At 39.9% G+C, this 27,970-nt stretch overlaps 1 protein-coding gene across 26 annotated transcripts in view; it reads right to left on the bottom strand.

Moving 5' to 3' along the window:
* Positions 1-65: 65 nt before the first annotated feature.
* The window catches only part of PRDM15 (PR/SET domain 15), a 36,616-nt gene continuing 8,711 nt past the window's right edge, over positions 66-27,970 (bottom strand). For 7 of the 26 annotated variants that reach the window (XM_072028519.1, XM_072028511.1, XM_072028528.1 and 4 more), the window contains 22 exons: positions 27,638-27,791; positions 26,529-26,781; positions 25,222-25,344; positions 22,501-22,599; positions 21,486-21,710; positions 20,714-20,849; positions 19,445-19,626; positions 18,404-18,531; positions 17,423-17,510; positions 15,703-15,870; positions 14,414-14,508; positions 13,205-13,336; positions 12,148-12,282; positions 9,987-10,150; positions 9,479-9,558; positions 8,758-8,877; positions 7,854-7,985; positions 7,338-7,421; positions 7,046-7,221; positions 5,161-5,241; positions 4,553-4,765; positions 66-4,073 (listed from right to left, as the gene is read on the bottom strand). In XM_072028519.1, the coding sequence (XP_071884620.1) occupies positions 3,597-4,073; positions 4,553-4,765; positions 5,161-5,241; positions 7,046-7,221; positions 7,338-7,421; positions 7,854-7,985; positions 8,758-8,877; positions 9,479-9,558; positions 9,987-10,150; positions 12,148-12,282; positions 13,205-13,336; positions 14,414-14,508; positions 15,703-15,870; positions 17,423-17,510; positions 18,404-18,531; positions 19,445-19,626; positions 20,714-20,849; positions 21,486-21,710; positions 22,501-22,599; positions 25,222-25,344; positions 26,529-26,781; positions 27,638-27,791 (3,445 nt within the window). In that variant the 3' untranslated portion in view covers positions 66-3,596. The remainder of the gene's footprint in view (positions 4,074-4,552; positions 4,766-5,160; positions 5,242-7,045; positions 7,222-7,337; positions 7,422-7,853; positions 7,986-8,757; positions 8,878-9,478; positions 9,559-9,986; positions 10,151-12,147; positions 12,283-13,204; positions 13,337-14,413; positions 14,509-15,702; positions 15,871-17,422; positions 17,511-18,403; positions 18,532-19,444; positions 19,627-20,713; positions 20,850-21,485; positions 21,711-22,500; positions 22,600-25,221; positions 25,345-26,528; positions 26,782-27,637; positions 27,792-27,970) is intronic. The other 19 variants (XM_027448477.3, XM_072028564.1, XM_072028553.1 and 16 more) reach the window with 13 other exon arrangements.

Here is a 27,970-nt window from a genome sequence, read left to right as displayed (position 1 = left end):
AAAGAAAAAAAAAAAAAAGTTTGATACATTGAGGACCAAAAATAAAAACACTAGTAGAGGAAAAGTTCTGTACCTCGTAGCTCCTTTACTTCAGAGCCCATGTGCCACAGACAGCATTCAATTAAATAATAGTCTCAGCAATAAACAATGACAATACACGACACTACACAACATCGCTCCTTTGGCTCAAAATATTTCCAGTTTGTTACCAAACAGTTGTTATGCAAAATCTCCAACACACGGCTGAAAAAATGTAACCTTCATACGCTATAGATGAAAAGGCTAGTAACAAATTGGCAAATGAAATCTAGATTGCACATCCCTTACATATTTTTATTTGTTGTGCAGGTAGAAACAGCATCAGTATAACTTTGGTATTTGTCTGAAAAAGGCTTAGCTGGGAGAGCAGCTGGCATTCACTAGTTCTCCAAGGTAAGTTCTGTCTGAAAACGAATCGATTTCCAGCTTCTCCAAAAAATTGTTTTGGAGTTTTCCGTGTTGCAGCACACCCAAGATACAGATTTGTTCTCATAGAGATGTTAATAATATTAGTAATAAAATCACACTGAGATGATGAGACACCACAGCAAGGGTTGCAGGGAAAGTCAAGATCATTTTTAAAAGGAGCCTTCTGGGAGGTTCTGAGAACTTTCAATTGCCTGGCCTACTCAAAGCCCTTCCTTCCAGTGAGCTTCATTTTTATCTCCTGAAGCAGATCATTTAAGTTTTTGGGGATACTTAATTAGTTAGATACTTAATTAGTTAGGATCAATTGTTATCAGAAGGGCAAGGTGCTGACTTGCTTGGGCCAGATTCTGTGGGCCAGGAAGAGCAGGAGGGATGAGAGTCAGCATGAGAGCACAGAGCACCCGAGGATCACACACACAGGACAAGGGGGCTTCGTGATGTCAGAGACATCTCTGTAACAGGCGATCACCTGCAGACACCATTCTTACCAAATAGTCAGGCAATTACTAGTTGTTAAAGTGGCTCTGGTTGATTCAATGTATCCTGAATGCAAACATCTGTGGTATTAATATTGAGCAGATGTACTCAATGTGCAACTGAGGCAAAAAGTCTTTTCCTCCCTACTTAAAAGGTTAATCACCACATACATGTGTCTAGACAAAAAACTAATCTTCCAGAAACTCTATCTGCAGCACTGCAACCCTCCTTGTTTGTATACACACACATATTTTCTTTAGATGTCAGCTGTCTTATTTACCACAGTAACTTGATCTCAGACCTCTGCATTTGCTTTCCTTTTTTTTTTTTTTTTTTCAGTCACCCTGCCAAAATATAACGTGCCTTTATTAATTAGGCACTGAACACAGGAAAAAAAAAAAAAAGTTTAAAAAAGTTGTAAAAAGTTTCAAGTACATAATACGATTTATAAATAAAACCTAGAGTCCTCTTGATCAATGGACATGAAGGGGAAGCACTCATAGGGAGGATAGCTGAGAAACTTACCTGGCCCAAGCCAGTGGTGGAATAATCTGTATGATAGAGGGACATCAAACTCTAATTCTTGGGATGGTGGGAGGCTAAAAAAACTTACAGAATCACAGAGTGCTGTTTGAAAAGAACTGGGGAAAATGAGAGACTAGGGAACAGAAAATTATTTCTTTTCCACACTGGTAAAAGATGTTTCTGATACGCATCCTTGTTCCCTCCAATATAGGCATCTCCCATAAAGACAGTTCTGAACTTGTTGACATTTACAGAAACGTAGCTCTATTCCTCTGGCACAACATCTGTCACCAGAAACTCCTCTCTTATTGCCATGTCCCATTGCAATTAGGCTTTGAGACATAGTGAGACTCTGGCTGTTGCTCCAGCACCAAGAAAGCCACAGGAGGTTATCTTTAATTTCCAGTCATTTATACTTTGGAAGGATTTGCTGCAGAGATTATAAGGCATTCTTTAGGGGTCAGGTAGTCCATGTTAATACCGACTTTCAAAGACAAATTCATTCCTACTCATAGTTTTGCTAATACATAGAACATTTTCATAAATATGATAGGCACAGACAGGATTTTTACAACCATCCATCTTCACTGTTAAACACAGCAGAAATCTTTAGTATGGTTCTGTGGCTCAGTTTGCAGCCCCAAGGGAACTTGTTCTTCAACTGTAGCTGGCAGGACAAATTTGCCTTTCAGGATTCCAGGCAGCAACTTTTTGTTTGTTTGTTTTTAGTTTATTCCTTTTTGATAGCAGCTGCTTTTGCTCTGTGGGAAAGATACTGTCTCCTTGACACGCGAAAGTCCAGACTACACATCAATGTATGGAGAATGGAATGAAAGTGTAGTATCAGCAGTAATGTATTTGGCCCAACCCTCTATTTATATCCCCACTATTCATGCAAACCTTGCCCATCATTATACACTAGGGCACACTGCCTCCACGTGGCAGAATACGCGTTAGACATTCTTTTGTCTTGCATTTCATACAACCTTGGATGTGGCAATGAATTTTGGAAACTGAAGAAATAGAATCCATACATTATTTCTGTGAGAAAGGGCAATACGAGGATGTGGAACTTAATGCATCGTATTGGTAACAATGTTCTTCACACAAATATTCACCAGGAATGCACAGTAAAGTACAAAGGCTATATATATATATATATATACGTATATATATATAAAGAATGCTTTCTCAAATGTTTATTACACGATGAAAGAAGGCTAATTGAAAAAAATTCACATCCTGCACTTGATCAAAGGGGACCAATTGCTCTTCGGGCCTAGTAGCTAAAAGCAAAACTGAAAGAGCAGTTTTGAAAAATTACATAAAACTGTATCACATTCTTGTCTCAGTTCGTAACTGGTTTGATTCAAACTTGACTACAAGACCATCAAAGTTGCCTTAGCATTAGACCAGCTATGTGATTCAAGTAGCACTAACTCTGTGTTACGGGTACAGGGCTTTTCCCACCACTAAATTAAAACACTTTGTGAAATTGGTATATTTTCTTCCACACCACGCTCATCCCCACCCCCAACCTCCACCTACTTTACCAATGTTCTTAGATACAAGACCTAAAGAAGAAAGAAAACAATTATTGTTTTGCCAATTTGTGTTTACATTTCAGTCTCTGCCAGTTGGCCAGAAGTGCACTCCAGCTTACTCTCAACAAGGTCTTCATATATAATTTCCAGACTGGAGAGAAGTAAGTGACATGTTACGGCTGAAAGGGTTTTCTAAATCACCAGTGCCATATTATTTAGGATTTCCCTGCTTTGGTTAGGATATATTATGATGCTCCTGTCAAATCTCAATCTTTCTGCACAAAATACACAGTGCAAGGGGGTGCTAAATTTATGGTGAGATTGATTTTTCTTTCCTTTTTTGCTTTTTTTTTTTTTTTTTTGCTTTTTGCTTTTTTGAAAGACAGTGCAAGGTCTAGAGATGATACGAGAATCTCAAAATTAGGGTGTTGCAGGGTGCTATGCCAATTTCAGCTTACATTTCATTGTATAAACATTTTCCCATCTGTTTGGTATCCAGCAAACAATCCTATTAGAAATTTTCCAAATGTCTGCGAGTTTTTGTCTGTAAGTACTGTCCATTTCATCTTCTCAAAGTATAAATTAGTAGCTATACATCTGTTGCTGTTGCTCTGTTTGAACCTGTTGCTGTCCTGACTGCTGTGGCGTTGGCTGCGCCTGGGGCTGCAAGACATCAGTCTGAGGCACCGACCTCCACGTCAGAGGATGCTGTTCTGTTATCTGGTTCCCCAGAGGAGCAATGGAGTTCACCAAGGTGGTCAGGTTTATAAAATGGGCCACAGACTGAGGGTTGGCGGCCTCCGGCTGCGGCTGGATCTGAATGTCATTCTGGCGGTTGTGCAGCATGGCGGAGCCACTGACAGTGTCGAACGTGACGGTGAGAATGGAGTTGTCCAGCTGCAGCTGGCGCTCGGGTGCAGCCAGGTGGCCCACTGCCACCGGCTGGAGGTTTGTGAACTGGGTGCCAGCTGCCGTTGTAATGGGGGTAACGGTGATGTTTGTCAGCCCGACGGAACTGGACGGGGCTGTGACGTTGGGGTCGCCAAGGGTCACCACCACCTGAGGAAAAACAGAAAGGTAACCTGACCGTCAAATATCTGGCATGGAGAACAAAACAACTGAGTGCTGATGGACTCCTATGTTGCTGCTGCCAGCAAAAGAAGTCATATAGATAGAGGGGAATATGGAAAGCTTGAATGGAACAACTTCCAAGTATAGAAGTAAGGAGATAATGGGGGAGGGCATATGTAACCTTCAAAATCTTCAGCCAAATTAGCTGTCACACCTGTAGTCACAGCTTCAGCCAGTTAGCAGAATGGCAGACAAGGAGATGGTAACGGCAAAGGAAATAAAAATAGACATGAGGAATGGTCTGGCCTGATTTTTTTTTCTTTTTAATTCTTATTTATGTTTGTATTACTGCAGTTTATTAAAATACCTCTAAATGTTCTGATTGCTCTTCTGTGTTTGCTATTAGTAAAATAGTTTATCCCCCTAAGCAATGCCAGCTGCCCATCACCCTTCTACTGGAGCTTTACCTGCTGAATGCTCTGTACAGCTGAATTAGTCTCATCTCCAACATTTCCTGTGAATTGAGCTTCCTTCTCTGTGTATTCACTGAAGGCAGGGTCCTCAGGCACTTGAGCTTCCTCCTCCTCACCTGACTTTTGCTTCCGTTTCTGGCCACGTTTAGGAGCTTTCATATGCTGTTTCCCTTCTGGTAGTTCGCTCTGTTCCAAGGCTAATTCTGGCTGGAGTGATGAATTTCCAAACAAAACACTAAGCAAAATGACTTGATGAAGTTCCAAGTAAGACACTATCACCTGAAGTTGTTTTACTGTCGATCCTCAAGCAAAGGATCAAACTTTAGCAAAAATTTGTTTTCAGAGAATGAAAACTCATGCTCTAAATACCTCAATGTTATGAGCACATTATATAACAAAACAAATCAACAACTTGCATCTGCTTATGCTGCTATGTCTTATGACACAGCATGCCACACATTAAGCTGGGACTGGTTCTCTAAAAACCATATTCCTTGCCTACCAGCCCACAATTGGCTATGACACATAACAAAAAATTGACATCCCCAATTCACCCTCCAGCAGGCCTGACACCTTGTCGCCATACGAATTCAGCAATTTACCTGAACAATCCCAATTGAGGAGGCATCAATGGTAGTAGTCTCTGGCAGCTGCTCTAAATCATCAATCCGCACTGAAAGAATCTGTGGACAAAGAGGTATCAGCCTGGTGAACAGCAGCAGAACAGACCACAGCCAAACAATACAGCACAGCCTTGATAAATCCTGTTACAAAGCAAAAATGATGTAATCTAACATTTTGCACTTATCATTTAATATAATGCATTTACCCACAGCTTTTTTTTTTAGTAGCCTTCATCATATGGCACAGAACCACAGACTGGTTTGGGTTGGAAGGGACCTTAAAGACAATCCAGTTCCACCCCCCTGCCATGGGCAGGGACACCTGCCACGAGCCCAGGTTGCCCAGGGCCCCATCCAGCCTGGCCTTGAGCACCTCCAGGGATGAGGCATCCACAGCTTCTCTGGGCAGCCTGTGCCAGCGCCTCACCGCCCTCACAGAGAAGAATTTCATCCTTATATGTAATGTAAAGCTACCCTCTTTTAGATTAAATCCATTCCCCCTTGTCCTGTCATTATCTGACTGAACAAAGAGTTGCTCTCCAACTTTTTTTATAAGCCCCCTTTAAGTACTGAGAGGCTGCATTGAGGTCTCCCCTTGAGCTTTCTCTTCTCCAGGCTGAACATCCCCAGTTCTCTCAGCCTTTCTTCATACGAGAGGTGCTCCAGCCCCTTGATCACCTTTCTTCTCCCAGTCTGTAATCCTGTCTGGGATTGCCCCGTCCCAGGTGCAGCACCCTGTACTTCGACTTGTTGAATCTCATTCAGTTCATGTGGGCCCACTTCTCAACCTTGTTCAGGACCCTTTAGATGGCATCCCTTCCTTCTGTTGTATCAACTGCACCACTCAGCTTGGTGTAATCTGCAAACTTGCTGAATTTGCACTCAATCCCACTGTCCGTACCATTAATAAAGGTATTAAACAGCCCCGGTCCCAGGACAGACCCCTGAGGGACACCACTTGTCACCAGCCTCCAACTGGACATAGAGACATTGACCACTACTTATATATTTATAAATATATTAACTGTGTCCTAGTCCCTTATTTTCAGCAAAATCTATACTTCTCAGCTTATCAAAGAGCAGAAACAAATTGCCCTCTAGATTGCTGCATTTTTAAACCAAAGATCAATAAACAAAGCTTTTTGTTGACTGCCTACTTTTCATCATGATGACAGGGAAGGAATAGTTCAATCCAAAGCAATGCTGATGATAAACTGCTTGTAAAATAAAACCTCAAAGGGAGAGGAGAAGCCTTAGTCAATCTAAACAATAAATGCTGAGAAAAAATACAATACCTATTCATAAATTTAGAACAAAGTAAAAGCCCCATTACGGTCAGACAAAACATCCCTCTAATCCAAATTCTCTGCAGTCAACATTCATCTTTAGCACTAAGAATCATTCTACATCAGCAGCAGATACTGCCATCATCTCTATTCACCACTTCTTTCAGATCACTGATAAATATGGAGAACACAATAGGGAAAAAAAGAATCGATTACGGTCACTAGTAGATGAAGACAAAACATGAAAATAAATATGCATTTAAGTTGAGGGGGAAAAAAAGGGATTTTAGTTATCAGAAGAACTTCATTTTTAGGGAGTGGCAATCAGATATATTTACTACTGAAACATAACAAAACAGCTGATTTGGCTAAGTGCATGCTTAACAGATACTACCTGAGCTGATCTTAGTTTATCCTTAACCTTAAAACTGGCCCCAAAAAAGAGAACAGGAAAAAAAAGGGGAGGGGGGGGGTGATGGGGGAGGAATTCCTTTCAAGTCACTGAAGGTCATAAAGTTTGCTAAAGAAAAAAGTCACAAACCAAACCATTCCATAATCTACCTGCCAAACTAACTCACCTCTGGATGTTTACGCCTCATGTGTCGACTCATGGATGCTCTGGTGGAAACCTTTGTCCCACACAGCTGACAGCTCTGGGCTTCTACCTTATCATGAGTGAGCTGTATGTGCTTCTGGAGCATGTAATCAGTGACATACTTCTTATCACAGACTGAACACGTCCACTGTTTTCCTACTGGTGGCAAATGGAAGGAAAAGCTGTTAGCAACAGGCCCCAAAGATGAGTATCATACGAGAACTAGGAGAAAAGTTAAGCTCTAGTCTTCTATTACTGTATTTTAGAGGATTTACCTGTATGAATTAGCTTATGAGTCTCCATCGTATTTCTCTCACTAAAAGTCTTCCCACAGAGCTCACACATAAAATCTTTGATTCCTGTAAGAGTACATTTAGCGTAAGAGCAATAATGATCTAAGGCATCTGAGACAATTCTGAATCTTGTATTAACAAATCACTCCACCCCACAGCCAAACAAATAAAAGAAGTCCAGTTTCACCGGCTATTTTCATTAAGCCATGCAACCGTATCAATCAGAAAATAAATCAGAAAATAACATTTTGATTTGTGAAATAGGAAACTGGAGACTAATTTAAAACAAAAGCAACACTAAGTCTGTCCTAGACTAAACCAACCACCCTTAAGAAATGGAAAGATGCAAGCAACCAAACACGTCTTAACTGTGTAATAGGTGGTCTTGACTGACCAAAACCTCACTTTTCAAAAAGCACAATATGCATATTTCTCTTAATAATGTTAAATTAATTTAGCTGAATCAGTGCAGCCTTTGTACATCCTTAGGGACCTCACCTGTGTGTCTTTTGTAATGCTTCAGCATGTTGACTTTCTGTGCAAATTTCCGGTGACATTCCTTGCACTCGTATTCTTTAATCCCTTTGTGAAGCTTCATGTGGTGACGAAGCGCATGTTTTGTCTTCATTCCTGTGAGGTAAAAAGATACAGCTAAAAGCACAGTATGATGATTTTCTCCATTCTCCCACCTTCAGAAGGGAACTCAGGATGACCTAACACATTGTTAGCCAATAGCTCTAAGTTGATACCTGCTGTGTATCTGCTATTCAGTGTTTTTAATTGTTTAGGTAGCAGTGCACATTATCATTATTATTTTAGTTCCAGGCAAAAGCTCTGGAAAAACATCTGAAGAACCATGCGGAAGAAGCAAAACAGCAGGGAGAAGCAAAGATAAAACATCCTTAGGGATGTCAGACTTACTGCCTTCCACTAATATGCCAGTTCAATTATGGTTCAAGTTATTGCTCAAGCAATTCAAAAGTTCAAAGCAACTTTGACTCTTAAAGCTCTTAAAAAGAGAAATTACTAATTCTTAAGTCTGAAAACAGTCTAGAAAGAAAAATCAAACAGCAAACAAACAAACCAAAACAACTTTTATTCACTTTGGAACTGGAAATGCAGTAGAATTCACTCAGGCAAGCACACCTCAACCTAACAGAACAGAGGCAAATTTCATTGACATCAGAAGTGTCTTATAGGTCGTGGAGCTAGATTGTAAAATTAGGAGTGTTTAATATATGCGTAAGGCTCCTAATAAATACAGTTTCCAACACTCAAAGAATTTACATTCTGAGTACCTTCCCAATATTCTAAGTCATTAGAATAATGGAAGTCATTTTAATTCAGATATTCACCTGCTATTCAGTATCACAGTTAATGGAAAACAAGGCATCAGACATACCTTTGCCACATTCTGCACACAAGTATTCTCGGATATTATCATGGACCCGCATGTGTTCTTTTAACATGTCTTTCCTAGCAAATGATTTGCCACATTGCTCACAAGCATGACTTTTTACACCTTAAAAATAAATTTAAAAGACAACATAAACAAAAAAAAATGTTAATGAAAAATGTGCATCTCCTAAAACCTGACTAAACTGGTGAATTAGAAGGCAACAGTCCACCTGTGTTGACAGCCATATCTTTCATGCATATTGTAGCCCAAACTGAATTAGGAGACATTAGAGAGAGAAAAAAGCTGGCTTTTTGTGCGAGATCTATAAAAAGAAAGCCTGAGGTAGGAAAATACTGCATAGCATGAAATAATAATGAGCTGTTAAAAATGATTTTGCAATAGCAGTTTTCAGCCTGTGTAATGGTGAGAAGGTGACATGGAGAAGAATTTGAGGAAGAACGGAACACAGAATCAGGATTTTAGCAGATGAATCCTGCATTATATTAACTAAGATCTGGATTGTGTGCCTTGACCAAACATCTTCATTAACACTATCTGTTTTAGAAAACTGGTCTACCTTAAAAGCATAAATATATCATTTATCTTATTGTAACTTACAGTAAAAACCCGTAACTTATTTCTCCCTGAAAAAAAATAAGGCAGGCATTGGCAACAGAAATTTCTTTGTAATACTGAGAATGATAAAGAAACACGACATTTTTACCTGTATGTATAAGCTTATGTCTTTCCAGATTCCCTATACTGTTAAAAATCCTTCCACAGATTTCACATGGATGGATGTATCTGAAACCAGAGAGACCAAAACTGTCATGCTTTTCCTGAGACAGAGATGGTTTTCAGGCATCTTTGCCAGTGTGTTTGGTAATACTAACTACTAGAAAAGTTCCTTGAAACATAAATGCATTTTAAAAATGAGCTTTAGAAACTCTAGGTTTGCTGAAGGCACTGCTATGCCCTCAAATTATGTATTTTTAAAAAATTCTTATTAAAACCATAATTTATTGTTTATAAAGCCCAAACTGGGTAACTGTTGACTAATCATTTTAAGTGAATTGGCAGTGATAAATAATGCATTTCGAACTTTTAATCAACATTATAACACTCATTAGTTTCTGGTCTTTAAGTACAACCCAATTCTCTAAAATCAACAGATGGCAGAGCCACTGTGACTTCAAGATAGCTCCTCATATCAGTCCAGCAAGTCGTCTTACTTCTGCACATTAGGATCAGGCAGGTTCTCCCGATGAATGACCATGTGTGCATGGTAAGTTGCCTTCAAAGCAAACCGTCGATTACAAATGCTACAGCCATAGCCTTTCTCCTTGTGCACATCCATTATATGCTTCAGGTACTCCTTCCCTCGGCCGAAAGTTAACTGTGGAATGAACCAATAGTGAATGAAAGGGGAAAAATGTCCTTAGGAACAGCAATGATTTCATACTGCGTTACTGGGATCTCAAGCCAGAGCTACTAGTCGGAAATACCGTGCGTATCACCAGGTGAAAATTCTGGGAAAGCTAGATTCAGGCCTGAACCTGTTTGGCCATTACAAGCACGCTGCTACAGGACATCGGTTAACTCACTTGGAAAACTAGCTTGAGATGGTATCTCTGGCTTCTTGCTGACAGAGGGCAGAAGTGCAGAAGAACAGAACAGTTTGCTCAGCTTTGGACAGAAGTCGTGCTTCTTACACTGCACATGTAGAGGACCTCCAATTATCTGTGCACTGACGAGCAGACTTGAAGAGAGCCACATCTAACCTCCACTAGCTGTTGAACCAAGGACGTCAGAGATGGAGAGAAATGTCTTTTGGACTCTACAGATATAGTAAGCTCCCTTTGCAGAGCAAGAAGAGTTGATGTTTCTAGGCATTTGCAGAGCAGCGATTCCAGCTCAGGCCCTGGAAGCACTACAGCTATGACAGCCAGGTGCTTGACCTGGGCTAAGTGACCTTGCATATACACATATGCTCCCATATAGCAGGGCAAAGTGCCATGACGTGACCTTTTGCTCTGATTTTGGAATGACTCAGGGTATAACTGACAGTATCGCATAGCTTGATGAAGATGTCCTTTGGGAAAAGGAAAAAATAAAGACAAATATCCTCAGAAGACATATTTCACTAACACTTATATATATGTGGAATCCCTTAAGAATGTGTGAATTTTCAGCCAAAAAGAGCCTCCCCATCTCATTACAGGTAACACTCATTTCCCACTGCCTTACACGGTTTCTTACTTCACAGACACTTAAAAAAAGTGCTGAAAACAAACAAACGAACAAAAAAAGCTTCCAGAAAGAGCTTTCTAATTTGAATGGCACAATTTCCCACATTTAGAAGCACACATTTTTTTGCAGTTTATGTACCCATTAAGCACCAGACATTATAATTACCACATTGAAAGCAAGTGCATGATTAACTGCTGTGATACCACATCTTCTTATGCTTACTGACATAAGCTTAAAATAAGTTTGCATTTAAAAATGGTTTGCAGATAAGCATAGAAAAATGATGTATTAATATCTCTGAGTTTTTAAAATGAAAAGAAGATAGCCTAAGCACTTTCACCACATTAAGAGTAGACCGTGACATAAAGTCTGATTTCCAGAGGCCAAGTCAGTGGCTTAACTACCAAGGTTCTCCTGTCCCACTGTTTGCCCAGTTTTGCTGTTGTCACTGGTTCATTTTGCATCCCCCCCACCTCAGCACTACGTGCTCCCCCAGTTACTGTACAGAATCCAAATGGGGCTTAAGGATCCCATTCTTCCTCATTATTTCTTTACTAAATGGCAAAAACCATGCAATAAGAGGCTGAAAGAGTCTTCCTCTGTTCACTGACAAGTGAGTAAAGTCTGTGCCAGCAGAACCATCCTGTTAGTAACAGAATAGGCCAAGAATAAGCAGTCATGCTGTACATTAACAATGGTGTTAATCCTCCAGACTGGATACCGACTAGAGGACATCTGATCTTGTCAAAATTAATCAAATTGTGGTTGGTGTCATTCAGAAATGCCACAACAACTTTTAATTTGCACATAATTAAAAGATAGCATAAAATTTGAATATTCCTTTACTGTTTCTTCCTCCAGTTTTGCTTGCTTGCTGCTTTACACAGAGGGAAGTGTATATTTATGTATTTATCTTTTTAAGTATTCAGCATTTGCCTTACAGAACACCACCTGATGTCTTACGGAATAAGATCACTTCCTAGAATAGAGGTAACAAGCACTACAGAGAAGAGCAGACCTGTGAACTGGCCTTCTATTTGCTAATCCTCAGTGTTACTTAAAACTGAAAAATGTATAAATATCTCCACTCCTCCCCCCCCCCCCCCCCCCCCATCAAATTAATTTGAAAGTATTTAAAGCTACCTGGCACCTTTTGCAGCTATACTTGTGAGGCTCAGAATCTGCACTTTCATCAGAGTTGTCATCGTTTTCCTCTGATGAGATTCCAATTTTACCAATGAATTCTTCCCTCTGGTGATCGTCCATTAGTGCTATATCCTGTGTAGGGTAGGAAAGAATATTCTGTTTTAATAAAGACCTATGTGAAAAGGTAACAGATTGACAGCTTTTTTTTCTTTTTCTTTTCTGCCACCCTGACTGCTTCACATTAACTGCTGTAATATTATTTAAAATATCCTCCCACTTCACTCAGTTCAGGTAAACAAAATCCCTCTGTTTCATGATTAAACAAGGAACAACTGTTTATCTGAACAGATAATACTCCATTTTTTGTATATGAAAGGAACTTGAATGTAAAAAGATACCCAACTGGTTCAGTATTACAACCATATAAGCGTCTTTATAAGCATGAGTGATACAATTCCTTTCAATTTTGTGCTAACCTAGTTATGTCAAAACAATCAGTGTCTGATTAGACACTAGAAACAGTGGTGTTTTTATTTTTTTTCCATTTTAAAATGATTTGGGTCATTCTGATTAAACCAGGTTAGGAACTGAGCACACAGCCAGTTATGCTGGCATATGCAAGAGAATCACAATCACCGTGGTTCAATTACTTTTCTGGTTTGTTTGCTGGAACAATACATCTGTTAGCAGTCCTCCTGTTAAACGAGTTGTTATTCTCTCTGCCTTAAACTGAGCAACCTCTATGATTCACCCAAGGTCAAAGAAGTGTATTTACATGATGTTCAGAACAGCGTTCTGCAGTGGTACCTGCAATAACTTTAAACATGATAGTCCACGTACTCTATAGCAGTCCACCTGTGGAACACAGAGCCATGGGTAAAGCAGAACACAACACTTGCTAGGCTGCCGTAGAAACATCACTGCACAGGGTACAGAATCACTCTTGTGTCGCCAGTATGAACACGTGGCTGTAGCAGTCTGAACATATTTACTGATGTGCTTATTAATGCTTGCTAAATAACAGGCCTTTCCTACTAAAATATTAATGCAATACCTTAAAATGGACATGAATATGATCTCTCAGCACATCCACCCTGAAAAATTTACGCCCACAGATTTCACAGGTGTACTTCTTGTCTCCATGTGTTAAAAGGTGTTTGTTCATATTGCTTCTGCATGAAAATACCTAAGACAAAAGAAGAAGGATGGGTTTTTGTATCACATCCAGCAGGACTACAATTCTTTATAAGTTATCCAACGGACTGCTCAGAACATATTTACTATCCCATATTATTCATTCTGGCCAGAAACATGTAGGAACTCAGCAGACTACCTCAGAAACTGCCGACACCGCAAAATACACATAAACAGTTTCAAAGAACTGACTGAAATTGCCTGCTTGTCAGAGGTGGGCTTCCAAAAAAGATGGAGCAGAATTACATAAGGTAACATTGCCTCTATCTGTAAAAGGATACTTACAAAAATTAATCTTCATTGATGCTTCATGTATTGAAATAATCCAAAACAAGGGCCTACAGACCAAATTAACAGTTGCTTGAGCACATCTAGCACCACAAATCATTAAACATTTATCAAATCACTAGTTAAACCCATGATATTCGTACTGGTGACAACAGCGACTTCAGATCGTGAGCATTAGCTCCCAAACACAACAGCGGCATGGTCACACAACGAGTTCACTTTGAATTCTAATAGAAAATGATTTCCAATGCACACAGTCAATTCTAGCTGTTCACATTCTGGCAGAAAAACTTTATGCTAAATAGTGTAAGCCAAGGGATTTCACTGACAGACACAGTGGCCAAGTAACACTCTACGTTTTCTTACATGTCCTGAAAAAATTCTAGTCTGAACTTAATTTTAGCTTTTATTTTTGCCATAAGAGCTCTCAGTGTCTCTAGACACAGTGTGCTTGGACACATAATGGAGCTGACGCAGCTGAAAGAGCAACAAACACCTTGGCTGGGCCCCAGGACTCGCTGCTAACTGACCGCATGCCTGTCTGAGCTGCGAGGTAATCTGATTTGGCAGATACCTTAGTAAACGTCATTTACCTAAAAGCTTTTGGCAGGCTAAGTGTCTATTCAGGTAGACAGTTACTGTGGTTTAATACATGGGTGGTAACTTGCTACGCCACAACAACTCATTCAGAAGTGCTGGGTTGAGGCACAGCATACCCTTGGAGTGTTCTTGGAGCTACAACACAGAGCTTCACGGGGCACACGCTGGCAAAGAAGCCTACCTTCCCACACACGGGGCATCCCGAAGGCTCCTTCTTGTAGCGAACCATGTTTTCTGTGCTGTGTTCAAAGTCTTCTCGTTTCACACGCCTCACCCCTTAACAGAACAGTCCCCATCAAAAAAACAAAACAAAAAAAATAAACCATGGTTTTCCACTCCAATCTGCATGCCCTCTCAGGTGAATACTGTAAAGAAGAGTGAAACACTGGGAAGAGCCTCAGCGCAGAAGTTAATTGCTAGCAAAAGGATAATTGCTTAGTTAAAACGGTGCCTTAAGAATATAGAAGCAGTCTGCCAAAGTGATGTATCCAAAGTGTTGGACATTACACCAACTCTACTGTGTCTGAAAACAGACATTTACTGTCAACAGGGAAACAGGCAGATGCAGTAGGCCTTGGCATTTTGATCTGGCCTAGAAATTCTCCCCAAATATCTCTAAGGAGAGAGGGAACCATCTGGAAGCTTTCAGACCTTTCTCTGCTACTTTCATTTCTCTGTTACTTTCTCTGCTGCTGTTCTGTGGAAGTTGAACATGAAATTTCTTGCCATTGCCACTCTAACCCTTGTCCTCTAGCTCATGACACAGAGGGCTGAATCACAAGAGGCCAGTGACAATCGTCTATACCCAAAGCACCAAATCAGATAATCTGTTTATTTTTTATTTTTAAATCGCCTGTGGTCTTATCTCTACCACTAGTGGCATTTTAATATATACTTCAGCAATCTATCATTACCCTACTTTTTCCACCCTCTCTGAGTACCTATAAGGTCTTTAGATGCTTGAAAGTTCAAACAGACAAATCTTATATTACTTTCATACATTTCCCCAGATTTCAGAAGATTAACATCACACAGCATTCTATTTATATTATACTGGCCAGGTAGCAGCCTTTAAAAATAAATTTATACAGTAGTCACTTTCAATCCTACATTGCAAGTTAGTTCTCTGCCCTCAAATTTTCAAGTTACCACGCATTTAAAGAAAAAAAAAAAGAACAGAACTCAGATTTAAAAAAAAAATAAACTGTTAAAATCAGCTAGTCTAAGCTAATGCATAGCAACCCAAACAACTTTCATGTGATTGTTAGCAGCACTGACTCCAATCATATGAAGAAAAAGAATGGTGCAGTTCCTAGAAAGGTTTCACAGAATTAGGTAACTTTCCTCAAGGATTCATTACTATTATTTTTTATAAATATCACATATTGCTGAAGCTTGTTACTTTAGGTCAGGAAGCTGACTAAAAATGACACCTACCATAACAGTTCTGTTCATATGCAGTATACTTACCTTCCAGGTGTCGTCTTTGATGGTCTAGCATGACATCCTTCCTGTAGAACATCTTATTGCAGATTTCACAGGCAAACTTCTTATCCCCATGCTTTTTCTTGTGTTTGGAAAGATTGCTGTTTGTAGAAAAGAATCTGAAACACATCTCACACTGGAATGTCTTGTCATCTGTAAGAGAAACCATGCAGGTCTTTACAGAGGAAAGCAGGTTGTGTGTGTTTGTGGGACATGTAGTTCTTTTGTTAGACCTGAATTTTAACATAAAATACATCATTATATGGATTGCGAAGGGAAATGCAGAAGCATGTATTTTTCTTTTTCTTCAAAATTTGTTTTCCCATTAAAAGTATAATAAACATCAAACAACATATCACATTTAATTTTGCTACCTATGAAATAGGTAGTAAAGAAGTATGTGAAAGTATCACTGGAATGCACTGGAACATATTTTTTTCAAAAGCAATAGAAATATATTATGTTAATTTGAACACTGGCTCTAGCATCATAACTTCCTCACCTGGCTATCTCCATTGTGGTCTAACATACATTAAAATTATGTTTGGAGTTGACTGTGTAATACATGCCAGTACGGTATACTCCAGAACAAAGTATAAAATCTCAAAAAGCAAACCTTTACATGATAATAGGCCTATGGGAAATTCGCTTGATATTCAGCAGTTGAGACTTTTGTCAAAACATGACAGCCTGGTGCTGTAGGTGGAATTTGCCAATGCTAAAGCAATCACAAAGAAGTAACAGCTTGGTTTGTTAAATAGTAGAGCAAAAACTGCTGCTCATTTTGCTAACAGTCAACTCAAGAGACAGAAAGTATGCTGCTGTCCTTGAATGAACACAAGAGTGAGGTCACTCGGCATTACTTTCCATTCTACATATGGCTGAGTTTTTATACAAGCTGTACCCTCTGAAAGGAAATGAGAAAACCTACTTAGGATGGTGTGGAAGGGGCAATAGCCCAAGTGATTCTAAACCGAGAGTTATCATGGGTCTGTAAAAGTAATGGAGATGTCATTTTCTAAGCATAAGATCACTCAGTGCAACTAATATGAGTAACCACAAGGGATGGCTGTGGAAGAAAAGGACAAGTTCTAGTGATACCAAGAAGAAGCATCTGTAGGGACTACTCCAAGTATAAACAAAGCATGAAAAAGCAGCATAGAATGGCCTGGGTTGAAAAGGACCTTAAAAATCATCTAGTTTCAACTCCCCTGCTCTAGGCAGGGTTGCCAACCACTAGAGCAGGCTGCCCAGAGCCACAAAACCACAAAAACTATAATCCCAGAGAACTACAAACTATTGATAGTACTGGCTCCTTCTCCAGTTCCCCTATCTCAGAGAAAAGAGGCTAAACTTAGTTTCAGGAAAGAAAGTTAAACAGATGGTGACAGGGTAGCTGTGAACATACGATTGAAATATTAGTTAGGCTTTTATATAGTTGAGCGGGAAATACTAAAAAATGCAATACAAAAGTGGATGTGTTCCTCTACAGATTACTGTTTTCACTTTTTTTTTTTAATTTTTTTTTTTACTTTTTTTTTTTTTTTTTCAGGTTTTGTGAGAAAAGGGGGGCAGGTTGCTTGTGGTGATGAAAAAATCCAAATGCCTACTTCCCCTTTGCAGTTACTATACTGAGATAGATCTGTAGACATACCCACAAAACTGAGTAAAGATGAGAGGAAGCCGAACCATTAGCCATTCTCACCTGTCCTGCAGTTATGGAATTCCAACGCACTCTCTATCCGAAAGGCCTTTTCACACGTTGTACACTTGTATCTGTACTCACTGTCAACCTGAGGATTGCAAACAGTGTTTACGAGGGGAAAAAGCCAAGTCACATCTGACAGAGAAATTCTGAATCTCAATTACTTTTTCTGCCTTTCCTAATTTTATTTCCTTCAACAGGATGCTTAAATACACACTGATACAAAATTCTAATGCTATATTATCATGCATTGTTTCTACATATGACCTCTACACAAAACAAAAGGAACAGACAATGCATCTGTGTGCTTGTAACAGTCTTCTCGATAACCTCCCAGTCTGATGTGGAGACAGAATGTTTGAAAAGCAAGATGTAATCTGACTCATCCTCTAGCTCCGAAGCAGATGCCAGGAGTCTGAGAGCTTAGGACCTTGATGCCCAGCAAGAACAGAAATATTCACTAATAAGGCTCCACCACAGGTGTGTTAAATATTTATATGGCAGCAGCACTGAAAGGCCCTCATAGCAGGCACAGCACTGCTACTATAAGCACCACACATTTACACATCTGTTCACAGCCCTTACTGACACAGCCTTCACCCAGAGAGTTCACCCACTGAATGATGCTATAGGTGGTGATAGATAAACCAGGACAGGCAAACAAGACTAGAATAGTCCTTTTTAGCACAATAAACTGAATTCAGATCTCACTTCTAGGTCATGCAGGTCCAGCTATCTCCAGTTTCTCTTGCTGTAACAGAAGCCTGAAAACAATTTTCTACAGAAAATTCAGTCATGAAAAAGGACTTCCATGCTCCAAAGCGTGTCCACTTTCCAAACTAATCCGTTGTTGTAACAGAAAATGTTACCTCTCCCTCAGTCTTGTCTCACTTATAAGAAATTCACAGATATCTACTCAAATGTAATTGACCCAAACTCCCCCGCTAGCACCTGGATGCCCGCAGTACATTTTCACCTAACCTCAGAAGAAGCCCGTGAGTCATTTCCACTCACTTCGTTCCTGCTGTGCTTGTAGGAAACATGCTGCTTCAAGCTCTCTTTACGGCTGAACAGCTTTGCGCATTCCTCACATTTAAATAGTTTGTCACCTGAGGGTATCAATCAAGATTAAAAAAAAAAAAAAAAAAGAAAAGTCAGAGACTGATAATAATCAACTCTAGGCAAGACAGGGGAAACCAAAGGACAAGCAACTGCAAATAAACAGGCTAGTGACAAGAAGTTTAAGTAATTCAGGAGATACAGATAATGGATTTTGACTTTTTCCATTTTAGTGCAGTTTACCTACTGACAAGAATTATGTTTGGTTCCCCCCAACCCTTTTGAAATTGTTATTTTTCACAGAATCCTTAGAAGCAGGTCATGCACCCCTGGAACTGCAGCTCACAGGTCAAAAAGCACTCAGCTGGTATTTACACATCAATGTTGACCATGAGCCTGTGAAGATGGGGGACTGTGTGTATGTAAAGCGATGAACAGTTTTGGAACAGTTCACAGAATCACAGAATTTCTAGGTTGGAAGAGACCTCAAGATTATCGAGTCCAAGCTCTGACCTAACACTAACAGTCCCCACTAAACCATATCCCTAAGCTCTACATCTAAACGTCTTTTAAAGACTTCCAGGGATGGTGACTCCACCACCTCCCTGGGCAACCTGTTCCAATGTCTAACAACCCTTTCAGGAAAGAAGTTCTTCCTAACATCTAACCTAAAACTCCCCTGGCGAGTTGTGGAAAAGCCATCACATCCTAGCCTTTGCTTATAATATGTACCTAAATTCAGATTCTAAATACTCAAATTTCAACTCCCAACTTTATCTTCTCATGCTTTGGACTGAAAAAATTAAAGAGGTCATTACAGAAAGTTTTTTTTTTTTTTTTTAAAAAAAGCAACTCTATTAAGATTATGCACACCAATATTAAGAATAGTTTAAATGCTTTACTCAAAGGTGGAACCAACGAGAGACAGAACCAGTATGCAAGTGAGACAGAAAGCAAACCCACCATGAGAACGGATGTGCCTGCTGAGGTTGCTGCTGTTCTGGAAGATCTTACTGCAGATACTGCATTGATAGACACGTTTGTGCTCCCCGAGTTGTTTTATCAGCTTCCGCCGTATACCATGTCTACTGGAGAGAATTAAACTTCTTTTGAGGGACATGGTGTTTTGGTGATGAGCAAACCTACTGGATCAGAGAAAGAAAGGCAGGGACTGAAAGGTATCCCACAGGTTGCAAGGAAGTCCCAAGAGCTGGCAAAAGCTAGAAGAGTGTTACGCTCAGCTTCTGGCAGGAGAGGGAGTGCTGGAGCTTCATCCTTGAGAAATGACCTCTCGGCCACCCACTGGTAGCAGCAGATGTCAGAAAGCAGCTCGCTCCAAATTAACTTCACCCAGGACACAAAAGAAAAAAAGCAGCAGCCACCAGCCCCAGAGATCGTCTTTTCAGGCCTCTCAGAGCAGCATAAAGGATCTGTTCTGCTTACTCTCTAAAAACATTAGCAGTACTTCTGCTTAGAAACCTGTTTTCATGCAAAAAGCGTGTATGACAAGAAGGCAGCAGGGCACCAAGAAGCGGTACTGTTCTATTTCCCAGCACAGCCACCAGTTGGAATGCATTTTGATGGTTCTCTGTCTGCTCAGGACTTTAGTATATAGTATTACCAGCTAATTTTGAAACACCAATTAATTTATTATACCAAAAAAATGAAAGAAAAAGAAAAAAAAACATTCAAAAAGACAGTTTTATCAAACCGGAAAGACACAGATTTTAAATCAATGATATTTAGCAGTCTCCCTGAGGTTCTGGTATACATAAATTTTCCCTTCCTACTGCTCCAAGTCTGAAGTATCATGAACATGAATCAGTATGAAGTCATTTATGAGTTAAGATACAAACCAGACTGAATAATATTTTTTTTTTTTTTAAAAAAAGCCAAAAACTTTTTGCCTGCTTTATCACCAACATTCAACAAAAGTAATATTTCACTGTGCAACTGGAAGAGGCTTTGGTATCACACTGAATGAAACCATTAACATGTCAGAAAATTAAATTCTCATGGTTTATATTTCAACCTTCTAGTGCAAATCTCTCACCAATTGTGAGATCATCCTACAGTGCTCGATCCAGCTTTGTGGCTCTTCTAGTGGCAGCAGCATGCAGTTTTACACTAATGAAAAACAGCATCTGTAGGTTCAGTGTTTGAGCAGAGCTGTTACAAGCTACTCGGACTTGATTAAGCCTGAGAGGAAATTCTGCATCCCAGAACACTTACTTTGTGACTGAACTGATGCTGTTTGTGGTGCTAGGCATCTTTCCTAAAACCAATTCCATAATCCTCTCTTCTGTAGCTGAAGGAAGGGCTACCTCATCTGGCGGGACTTCAGCTGCAGTGCTAGCTACATGTTCCGCTGCAAACACATCATAAAAATAAAGCGTTAACATGGAGAGCTTGAAAGAAAACTTTAATTGCAGGAATTTGCTTTTGTAATGACACGTGGCACTGAACTAGGATCCTTGCAAGTAAACGATTGCAAATGAGTAAGTAGTATTTTCAAGACAGAGAAAGGGGCTACTGAATCACAAGTAAGCTGTAGCTAACATCGCTTACAAAGGTGTAATTTCTTACCTTTCCAGCCTACTAGTACAGGTGACCATGCCTTTCAAATTCCTACTAGAACTTCTCTTAAATGGAAGTAAGACCCTGAAAAAAAAACCCTTCTAGGAATACAATGTAAGGCTGAGAGAGAAGCTCTCTCTTCTTGAGAGGGAGGATGCTTTCTCTCCTGTTCCTTCTCGCAGGATGCTACACAGTTGTCTCTGCGCCCCTCTATTCCTAAAACTGTTGCAGGAGAATGCAGGTAATCTAAGCAGAGATGTTGCAACCTTCACTGTAGACATGGACCTTGCAGATAACTAACACAGGTTTGTAAATCATCTATTTTAGTGATCCGCCTGAAAACCTCCACCCTGACTGTGCTTTACTTTGTAGGCCTTTCTGAAAACTAAAGATATATGAGGGGAACACATACTTAGCATTGTCTTACCTGCCGAATCCTTCTCTTCAACAACGATGAGGGGTGTTTCTGCTTTTGCTGTTTTGGGCTTTCTTCCCCGTCTGGCCTTCCTCCTGGAGTCTGTACTGGCACCAGCTGCATCACAAACCACTGGCGGATCCGCAGGGGGAGCCTCTGTTGCTTTCTCTGTAACAGACTCATTTTGGCTGGCTTGGGGAGCACCTTTAGCTTGCTCCAGGTGACTCAGCAAGTGCTCTGGATGGATGGAAAGAACAAGAGAATAAAGAGGAAAGAAACTGCCATGGAATTCCCCAAGGGATAAATCTAGCTGAAACCTATCAATCAGGTTGACCTCATTTAACGGACTCCAAATTATTTCAGAAGCAGTCAGTCACAATACCATCCTAACTAAAAGCATAAAGTCTATTAAACATGCAAACAATTACTAACAGGGACTGCAATTTTTAATAGATATAACTGGAAATAGGCTGTGCCCCTGACAGTGTGTACATTTTTCCAAATATCCAAGTTATTTAACAGCCAAAGTCCCCTTTTCAAAAATGATTTCTCAAATGGTCAGAGCTCTTAAATATTTTAAGATCTTTAGAAGACTGAATAAAACAGCTGGAAATGAAATGCAGAGAAAAGGAACCCACATATTTCATTACCTTTACTGTATCTGTGCTATAAATACCAGACAGATAGCATCATTAAGTATAAGCTGACGTGTCTGATATTATAGATCATTCATGCAGTTTTCTGCCCTTGATGCTCCTAACGCTCACATCATCTTCTAGACAGTAATTTTATTTCTTCTAGATTCAATATCACAACTGTATGCCTAGAGATTGCCTGCTGCCACATCAATAACATCGTTTTACCTTTCACAAACAATTTTTACACAAATATATAAAACCTATTTTTACATGAGTATATAAAACCTGCATCGTGGATGAGGACATGGCTTTGCAGCCTTGTGCTCTGGGAGAATTGAACTCTCCTGATGCTCCTCAGTACTCTGGCATCAATTTCTAACACTCCTTACCTGTCAGCAGCTGAGGCTCTTGGAAAGCAGAAGAACAGACTTTACACATCCACTGGCTGGACTCTGCTTCTGCAGCTCCGCTGCTTTCTGAAGTGTTCACTAAATCACAAGAAGAAATAACTTAAAGGTTTGAAAATGGGAAAAAGAAGCAGTAAATCCCTGTAGCCTTGTTCCTCTTGTGGTGACTCCCTGCATACCACAAACTATAATTTAAGCAATAAGTGGCCCACAGAGGCAACTGCTTAATTTTGAGCTTCCCAGCTATACTCCAACCAGCAGACCAAACAAAACAAAAAGTCACATGCCTGTAACACGTGCAATTCACAAGAAAACTTAAGTATGATTTATTCTCTGGGACCACTTCGGGATCTTCCAGACATGAGTACTTTAAAAGTCAAAACAGATGAGAACACTGAATAGAATCCAAATGGCTGCAGGAGAGAAAATTGGCGCTCTTGTAAAGTCCCAAGGGTCCCTTTATCGCTTTCTAAAGAACAGTGATGATCAAAGACAAGATGCAAATCAATTTTTAGCAGTGGAGCTACTAGTACTCTTCTGGGTCAGTTGAGGACAGAAGTAGAAAAATCCTCCTTGCCCTCTCCAAAGAGTATCACAGAGTAAGAGCATTTGGATTAACAGATATAAGGGTGAGAACAATAAAAAACTGGTTTTGAATGGTTTCATGAACTGGGTGTTCTATCAGACTACAAGATCAGTATTTTAACTATCAGCCAACAAACACGCATAAAGATATTAGAGGGAAAATGGATCTGGAATTGGAAAAAAAAAAAAAAAAAAGGTTCACAGTCCCTCAACTTTCACTCTTCGGATGATCTGTCTGAATTTGCCAAGTACCTGGTAAGTCTGGACTGGTTCTCAGAATTTTTGACACACAAAGCTGAATATTCCACAGTACACAAGAATCCCCCGGAAAGTAGGATGACGCTGTAATTAGATTGAGTGAATGCCAGTGCAAGAAATTCAAACTGTACCTCAGTTTCTGCCACAGATTTCCTGTGTGACAGTAAGCAAGTCAGTTAATCTCTCTCTGCCTAAGGATCCCATCTGTAATGGGATGATAAAAATACTTCCTCCTTCTCACTCTTGGCTCTTAAACAAAAATAAAAGACTCTCTGATTGTTCCCTGCTACAAACATGTTCAACATTCTGCACTACATGCGTCAGACCTCATCCGCGCTGTAATAAATATATAAAAAATGATAATTCAAAAACAGAACTTCTTTCTTCACAGGCTACAAAAAGAACTTCTTATCTTGAGTGCTTTGTCCAGGAGGCCAAGGACAACACACCTGAACCCCCAAATTCTGCATAACTTAGAAGTCAAATCGGTAAACAACATGTAAGCTAAGCTATTGGATCCGTATCATGATGTTGCTGGCCAGTAAAACCGAAAAGCCACCATCTGCAAAACTGAAATCTGTCTTGGAAATTATCTCTGGTTTTGCACTTCCCTTGCTCCTTTTATCTACCTCAAACCTAGAGACCCTAGGTACTAGGTGTACTGGTTTGCCAGGGAGAGTCACGTCCCACTTCTTCAGGCTTCCAGGTTAAGCTGTCAGTTGCCAGAAGCTTTGCAGGACTTGGGGTCAGCAGTCAGAATCAAAACAGGCATATTTTGTTTTGTAAGCACCAAAACACTACAACAGTGGGAACACTTTAAGGCTCCTGAAATGTAACAGTACACATTTTGTTTCTGTTGAAGTTGGACTTTCAGACAGTAGCGTAAAGGATGTAGAAAGGGCTGTTCAAATTCTTCACCGTTTTTTTTTCCAGCAAAAATCAGTTATGCTGAACTGAAAGGCAACTGCTCAGCCAGCTTCATGTTTCAGCTGTGGCAGCATCCAGGTAAAATGTATGGACCTCTTCTGATGAAGTTCTCATCTGCAACAATCTCCTCCTCTCCTCCTGACTACTTTTAATACTAGTAACTTAGCAAACCAACCATCTCAAAGAAGAGACCCAGAATACTTTATTTTCATCCTGATCTCCAAACTATGTACTCTGAGTTTACTTCAAGGCAAGACAAGGCAATTTGTGTTAGACGGCTTCTTAATTTCACTGCTCTCTTATCAGAGATTACAGAGGAATTACTTCATGATCAATCTTGGGGACTAAGCTTCTGTGACTCCATTAGTTGTTTCCTAACCCTGTGTTCTTTGCCAATAGTATCTGTATTGCTCATAAATTTACATAAATCTGAGTTCCTGTCAGCAAATACAGTCTGAATTCTTCTAGACTTCTGGTATCACCGTCATTTAGGGATGGGCAACATTTTTGTTGTTTCCAAACAGCACTGTTCTTACACTCACATTCTCGTGTTTTCTTCTAGCACCTGACCATTTGAACTATTACAGTTTGCAAAGAAAGTCTGAAGATTTTCTTTAGAATGATCCCCACCAAACCTTAACCACCTGCAAATTCAGAAGCAGTTAGGGCTTTCATGAAAATCATCTGCCTGGAGGTCTTTTTGTCCCTTCCGGCCTTTTTTGAACCTGCCTATGTGTTTTAAGCACAGTGCCCATGAAAATAAAAAGAAAAATCTAGACTTTCAAACCCTCTACACATTAGTATTTGCTGAATGTTACATAACCATGATATCTGCAGAGAAATGGCATACCCAGCAGCTCTTTGGATCTCTATCTACCCTCTTTAGATCTATATCTACTCTCTCTCTCTCAAAAATAACATAGCTTTGCATACCTGCTGGATCAGCTACTGGTATGCTGGATTTTTTCGTTTTTTTATGGGGGAAGACAGCAGTCGAAGGCTTTGAAGAGACTTTGTTCCCCTCTTTATCATATTCCATCACTACCAAGCACATATCTGTGGAGAGGAAAAACAGTTCCTTTTCTTTATTTTCCAGACCTTTTGATTCTCTTCCTCTGTACTGACAGCAGCACGCAGAGTCACAAAGTTTTGCCTAACAGCAGGCCTGCAAAACACAATCTCATGTAAAATCCTAACCAGGACATTTTTATGCCTGGATTTGCATAAATGCCTTTGATGTTATGGAGTATATAATGAAAGTGCTGAAGAGAGAAAGCAGGACATACCTAAGCTTTTTACCTAAATATTTTTAAATACCCATTTGCACACACTGTATACATGAGAATAGGTTGAAAATACATGCATGGGTTTAGCTAAATAGGAAAAAGATGAAACCACTCAATTAATACCAACTGAAAACATCTTAGAATTTATAAATGTGTTAACAGGACTGATTCAGCATTAAAGACTGTGCTCACCACCAAGATCAGCCATAAAACATGCTATTGGCATTGGCCTCTCCCCAGGATATTTGTCACCCCAAATTACACTCAGCAAAGTGATTAACACCGTATAAGGAGTATTCCCAGCTCAACAACAGAAAGAAATTGCTCTTGCAATGCTAAAGGATTATGCCCTTTAGCTGTAGAAATGCAGAAGTAGAAGAAAACCGAGGGGGCAGAGGAATAAATTCTAATTCAGACTAACAAATCTGCTGCCTTTCCTTGCCAATGCACAAGCAATGATGTGGAATGACACCTCACATCTGAACTTACTTCTTTCTAGTAGCTTTCACGTGAGAGTGCATAAGGTAAAACTAGTTTTTAACTGTGCAGCAGTTCTGAGCAAAACCAACACATTTTCACTACAACTATAAAAAAAAGGCTTCTTTAACAAATCTACATTATATGTTTAGACACACACTGACACCTGAGCCCCCTTGCTCTTGTACCCTGAGCTGCTTCTGATACCAGTTCTTTATTAAGAACTATTTAGTGAGGCTGTTCAGCCTGAAGAGGCCGAATCATCAACTAAGTCATCTGTTTTCAAAAACTCAGATATACCGTGGTGAAGAACCCATGCTTTCTTCTTGTAAGGCAACCATGTATGCAGGTTAGCCTGACTCTAAAGGCTAACATGTTCAGGGTCAAGGCCTATTCAATGAACAGCACTGTCAACTACAACTATCAGTCCCTATCAGGACTGGGCCCTTAGGAAGGAAGAAAGGCCCCCACACATACCATTGGCAATACTAGAGACCTGCTTCAGCACTGGCTTTTCCATTTTTTTGGCGTAAAAAGCTGCATACCACACTCGCAGCTCAGTTCCTGGTGGAATGTCCCGGGAGGTGGTGAAGTAAATATCATTATCATGCTGGAAGGCAGTTAAATTTTGATGTTTGTGCTCAGTGGCTGGTCGCACCATCATCATCCAGTTGCAATCATCTTCATTTGAGGTGTCAAAGTAAACCAAGGGCCCATCCTTCTGGAACACCTACCAAGCAAATCACACATGCAATAAAACTGTAACTAATAATGCAAAGTTAAGAATTTATACTTTCTGCTTTGTAATGGCTTTCCTTCGGTGTACATCAGAGACGAAGCAAGCCTTAATCCGTGCATGCATCAGGCATGTATCATGTATCAGTCTCATCTTCAGATGAGTAAGTCTAAGGCAGACTACCAGGGGCAGCATGGGAACAAAGAGAACTTCTATCCCCAAAGTCTTGCTTTAGCCACTAGTTCTTCACAAAATTTGAATGACTGTATATAGGTAAACAGCATAGAATCCAAACAGCACACTGGGAAACACCCATCAGCCCATGTCACATCTCTAAATCTTTGCTTCTGAGTCACGTATTACTGAATTACGTTTTTACCGGGGCACTTCTCCCACCAAAACTTTTAAAGAGAAAAATAACACAAATGCAAGCCAGACAAAAATACATTTATTGCACGTTCCATAAGAATAATGCACATGCCACTGACTAAGCAAACAAAATTAAATTGAACACAGTTATTAAAAAAAAAAAAAAAAGAAAGAAATGAACTGCCATAGGCAAGACACTTCCTGTATCATCACGTTTAGGTGACAGACAAGCAGTTTTGCTGACAGTATTCTGGCTTTATCTCCTATAAGGACGTTAACTTCAAACGCACAGAACAAGCCCCCAGATCAGTTCTTCTGCACCTTGCCCAGAGAATGCTCGTTTAGGTAGACTGGTATAGAGCATGCCTAAAAGATGTCCCAAATAACTGCCACCACATTTTTTTCCATAGTAGTAGATAGCATAAAATCATCGTGGGTAAAACAGACTCACTTCAATTGCTTTACACATGCCGTATCTTACCTTCAGTGGGAAAACTGATTCTTTTTCAAGCTTGGCAACTCTCTTGGATTCAAATGGGCCAAACTGCGTACGTTTCACTAGCTGCGTCAAAGCAAATACTCCTTCAGTCCCATCTTCCAATTGTCTTATCTCCAAATTAGAAGGCAGAGATGATCTAAGATTGAAGAGAGAATTGAGTTATATATGGGATAAGACTGCAGGAACTCATCGAAGGAAGATGTCAGAATCTATTTCCCCAGTCTCTAGAGACAGAAAATAGTTTTCTGTCAAAATACCCTGATTTCTATAAGGATTTATAAACAGAGGAGAAAAACTACCAGCGGTGGAGGAGGG

The sequence above is a fragment of the Anas platyrhynchos genome, chromosome 1 (assembly GCF_047663525.1).
Source record: "Anas platyrhynchos isolate ZD024472 breed Pekin duck chromosome 1, IASCAAS_PekinDuck_T2T, whole genome shotgun sequence".
NCBI classification, from domain to species: Eukaryota; Metazoa; Chordata; class Aves; order Anseriformes; family Anatidae; genus Anas; species Anas platyrhynchos.
This window is presented reverse-complemented; position numbering and strand designations above follow the sequence as displayed.